Source organism: Morone saxatilis, unplaced genomic scaffold, assembly GCF_004916995.1.
Source record: "Morone saxatilis isolate NCDOM2014 unplaced genomic scaffold, NCSU_SB_2.0 Contig6, whole genome shotgun sequence".
NCBI lineage: Eukaryota > Metazoa > Chordata > Actinopteri > Moronidae > Morone > Morone saxatilis.
Window position 1 is genome coordinate 1,932,318 of NW_023340206.1, and position 4,941 is coordinate 1,937,258.

Here is a 4,941-nt window from a genome sequence, read left to right on the forward strand (position 1 = left end):
GTGACAATGTGATGGATCGTTTCCGCATGTCTGACTGCCAGTCCTGCAACGTGATGGAGGGTCACTGGCTGATGTTCGAGCAGCCCAACTACAGAGGCCGGATGCTGTACTTCAGGCCAGGAGAGTACAGGAACTTCAGAGAGATGGGGATTAGCAACATGCCGAAGTTCAGCTCCATCAGGCGCATAATGGACTCCTGTTAAGTCAAACTCTAAATGTACTGGGTGGAAAAATAAAGCAAGCTGAAATACAACAATTTTCTTCCTGCCTGTTTTTCAAAGTAAATAGTGTTTCCCGCTGGTTAGCCCTGTGCAACTGTTTACTTTCATTTCATGCGAGCATGTTTTGAAAATTGACTTTGTTGAGTTTGAGATAATTGTAATCCATCAGTGAACTTTTAATTAATTTTTCTGATTTTCATTTTATTTTTACATGGTAATGCAGTTGTCCCATACAGAGCCCCAAAGTGGCAAAAAAAACAAAAACACATATGTCTAGGCAACGTTTTACTACATCGAGAACTTGAAATGTGCAAAATACAATTTGTCCCTATTTTTTGGTTAATTTGTCAATAAACTGACTGCGCCAAATGTTTTTTTACCCAGAACCATCTGGAAAGTAATTTTTCAAACTGTTTGGAAAAGGCCAGGCACTTTCAAAAAAATCCTTGACAAATAATTAGCCCAGTCATCTGTTTATCAGTGTATCACGAGCGAACTTCAACAAATCAGATCAGTGAACCATATAAAGTATTAAAAGTCTTGCCCAAGCCATTCATGAGAAGAGCCCAAATATCTTTTTCATCAAGAAAAAAGGCTTCAGTGCCGTTCTCTGCTCTTCCTATATACTCTCACACACGTTGTTGCACACACCTAGCGTTAAACTACAGGCGTAACTCATACCATAGCTGCCAGTTGTTCCTTAAAGCAGTGGTTCCCAACCTGGGTGTCGGGATCCCCACTAAGGGTCGCCAAAGCTTAAAGGGATGATATCTGTCTCATAGTTGTTCTTTTGATATGTTGTGCACATGTTTTGTTAACAATGTTGCGTTATACATAAAATCTGTTTTTTATGTTCCAACAGAGCTGAAGCTTAGGTATGTTTTGGTGGCATACATGGTAAATGGTAAATGGATCTGTACTTGTATAGCACCATTCTAGTCTTCCTTCTAGTCTTATTCAAAGCACTTTTACACTACAGCCACATTCGCCCTTTCACACACATTCAAACAGTGATGGTATAGTCCATCGAACAGAAACTAACTCATTCATGTACATTCACACACTGATGATACAGCATCAGGAGCAATTTGTGGTTCAGAGGAGCCAGGGATCGAACCACAACCTTCTGATTAGTAGACCTCTACCTCTGAGCCACAGCCTCCCCTTATATATACCTCAAATCATTGGGATAATTATATGTTTGTTAATGTCTTATGGGTGAACTGGTTAGATTGACATCACTAAATGTTAAGCAGCCCCCAGACTACAGTAGGAGGAAGATTCTACTGGTACCGGCAATGTGGAATGATAGAGGTGACCTAAGACAGACAAGGCTGACATTAATGCAATATGTAACACATTTTATCAAGACCTTTATAAATCAGACAACCCTGCTTAACTAGATATAAGATCCTTCTTGTTGAGTGTAAGATGTCCAGCTCTGTCGTATGAGGAACAATGTGAAATTGGAGCGAACATTACTGTAGAGGAGGTTAAAAAGGCCATTGGGAATTTACAGAGTAAGAAATCTCCAGGGGAGGACGGCCTCCCAGTCGAATTTTACAAGGCTTTTTCAGATCTACTTGCCTCAAGACTATGTTAAGTTTTTCAGCATGCAGTAGAGAGAGGATCTCTTCCAGACAGTATGCAAACTGCTAGAATCACTTTGATTCATTAAAAAAAAGCAGGGACCCACAACAATGTTGTGACTACCCAGATCAAGTGGGTTTCATTAAAAATAGAACATCACCTGATAATCTCCGCAGGTTGCTTCATTTTATGTGGCAAGCTGGAAATGAGGCTGACATTACTGTAGTTTTCTCACTTGATGTGGAGAAAGCTTTTGATAGTGTGAAGTAGTCGTACCTTTTACAAACACTGGACAATTTTGGTCTTGGTCCCTCTTTTAACAAATGAGTCAAATTAGTATATCATAATCCAAAGGCATCAGTGGTAATAAATGGCACGTCATCCACCCTTTCCAGCTTCATAGAGGGACAAGACAGGGCTGCCCTTTACCCCCTTAATCTTTGCCCTGGTACTTGAACCATTAACAACTGAAATTAGGCAAAATGATTACATAGTTGGCATAAAGACAGGTGGTGAGGAATATGAATTACTCCTTTATGCAGATGATATTTCGCTACTGTCTAGAAGCCCTGCAACAACTGTGCCGCACATTCTCACATTGATTGACTCCTTTTCAGGCATATCGGGATAAAAAATAAACTGTCTGAGGCAATGCCCCTATCAAGCCTATGCCCACCTAGTGTTAGGGAGGGATGGCAGTTTGCATGGCAGCCCTCTGGTTTTACGTATATAGGGATTAAAGTCACTCCACAACTAGATGACATTATGACGAACAATATCCTCCCATTAATTCAGCAAATAGAGCTTATTTTACCAATTTGGACTAAGCTGGGGCTTTCTCTTATAGGGAAAATGAATATCTTATTGATGGTAATAGTCCCTAAAATTAACTATCTAAGCTATATGCTACCTTTAAGCCTACCACATGATGCATTATTGAAATATAATGAAGCTGTACACAATTTTTTATGGCTGGACAAAAAAAGACACAAATCGGTTAAAACTCTATGCAGCCATAGAGGACGGAGGCCTCAGCCTCCCTCATATAGACTGGTATCATTATGCCTTTTGTCTGAAACAGTTATCAAAACTATTACTGATAACTGAACAATCTCCAATGTGGGTGTCTATCGAGAAAGACATTCTCGAAATACCCTCACCATGTCCATGCAATTGTTACGCAAACCAATAGAGTTATCCCCAACAATAATCCAGGTCTGGCCTTTTCACAGGAGACATAGAGAATATCATACAAGATCATAGGCTCAGAAGCCAGTTTTACACATAAAACTTTGTTATGGCATAATACAACACTCAAAATATGCAAAGGAACGTTGGACTGGATAAATAAAATTGGGAATCATTTATATTTGGGATTTATTTGACAGAAACCAATGTATGTGGATTTCTGGAAGTCTTAGAGACTCTAACGTGTGCTGGAGACGTGATACTACTTGTGGCACTCTCTTACACATGTTATATTCATGCGGCATGGTGCATCCCTTTGGTCAAAGATTATCTTATTCATTAATACAGTGATGACGTTTGCACTGGTACAGAGACCAATGCTCTATTAGGTGTAATACCAAAGGGAAGTGGACTAAATGCTCACCAGATCTCATGGTGCAGAACAGTACTTATCACTGGATGTTGGGTACTGCTGCGACACTGGAAAACCAGAGGGGATATACCAGTGAAGGAGTGCCTGTACAAAATAGCAAAAATTTCTCATGAATCTCATAAACTGATTGATAGGCAAGATATCTGCATAAAAAGCTGGGGCTCTTATGTTACAGCAACGTGTTATGATGAAGACTTGCACGCATTCCTACAATGATATCATGTCATGTTTTTTATATGTATAATTGGAGGTACTGTTTTACATAACCTGGGGTATAATGTGATACATGGCTCTATTATAATATATATTGTTTCTGTCTTATTTTAGTTGTAGTTTGCTGTGATATTGTGATGCATGATGTACACCTTATTAGCATGGTTTGTTGTATGTTTTCCTTTTGTAAAACTAATGAAAAGAAAATATTTTTTTTAAAAAGGGAACATATTACCTGTCAGGTATTGAACCCCCTCCGAGACTCTGTTTGTATATAAACCCCTGCGTGGTCTCACCCAGAGCTGACCTTTACAATTTTAATTTTCAATAAATGCACCAGCATACCAAGGCAGACAAGATAGATAAAAATGTCAATGTGTTCCTCTGACTTCTAGTAGGACTTGCACCACTGCTAAACTACAGAGTAAGTAAGTTCACTCCATATTAAGAAAACAGCAAAAGAGACTTCAAAATATAATTTTTAATTTTGACCTAGAGTATCTTTTAATGAACGACAATCAGCATATATCCATGATGCGTCTAATGGAGCTGATTCTCGTCTCGTTGCTCATTCCCATCTCTCTGAGGTTCCGGTACTCTCCTGGCCTCACGTACAGCATCCGGCCTCTGTAGTTGGGCAGCTCAAACATCAGCCAGTGGCCGTCCATCACATTGCAGGACTGGCAGTCAGACATATGGTAACGATCCTGAAGAGACTCACAGTCGTCCATTAGCTCATGCATCTGGCCTTCAAGGTTCTCCCTTTCGTAGATCCTTATCCTGAACTGTCCCCTGTGCTGTTGGAGGAAGAAAAGACATGTCAGTCCATGGGTTTTCTAGACTACATTTCTTGCTCTGGAGCCAGTTCTGGAAGCAGGAGTCACCAATCTATCACATGCCATTTAGTTTCCAATTCACATAACGTGCATGTCTTTCGACTGTGGGTGGAAATCAGAGCTGCTGCAAGAATACCACATGAGATCCGGGATAAGAGGCATCAACTAGCTGGCTAATTCAAACCCAGGACATCCTCCTTCGGAGAAGACAAATATGAAATCAGATTGTATTAAAAATTACAGTGAAAATAAAGCCTGAAAGGTACAAATAACTACCAAATGTCTTACCATGGGGACCATGCGACAAGAGCGAATGGTATCCATCACCGCCATGCCCATAATGCCCATCATGCTCCCCATGCGCTGAAAATCTGAGTATTCCCCTCTCCTCAAGAAGACCTGGTTACCCATGAAGTCTGGGCGGTCGTACACCATAAAGCACCCGTTGTCCACTCTGCAG

The 4,941-nt window shown here is 40.4% G+C and overlaps 2 protein-coding genes across 2 annotated transcripts in view; both read right to left on the reverse strand.

Annotated features, from left to right (window-relative positions):
- Positions 1–2,432, reverse strand: part of LOC118340173 (gamma-crystallin S-1-like) — a 3,181-nt gene extending 749 nt beyond the window's left edge. Inside the window, exon 1 of the mRNA XM_035678045.1 lies at positions 2,409–2,432. Within this exon, the coding sequence (XP_035533938.1) occupies positions 2,409–2,432 (24 nt within the window). The remainder of the gene's footprint in view (positions 1–2,408) is intronic.
- A 1,731-nt stretch (positions 2,433–4,163) lies between these two features.
- LOC118340174 (gamma-crystallin M3-like) lies at positions 4,164–4,937 on the reverse strand (the record flags this gene model as incomplete). The annotated part of the gene is made up of 2 exons (XM_035678046.1): positions 4,164–4,442; positions 4,770–4,937. Coding segments are annotated over 2 exons (447 nt in total), but the record flags the coding sequence as incomplete, so codon positions are not given.
- Between the last annotated feature and the right edge of the window lie 4 nt (positions 4,938–4,941).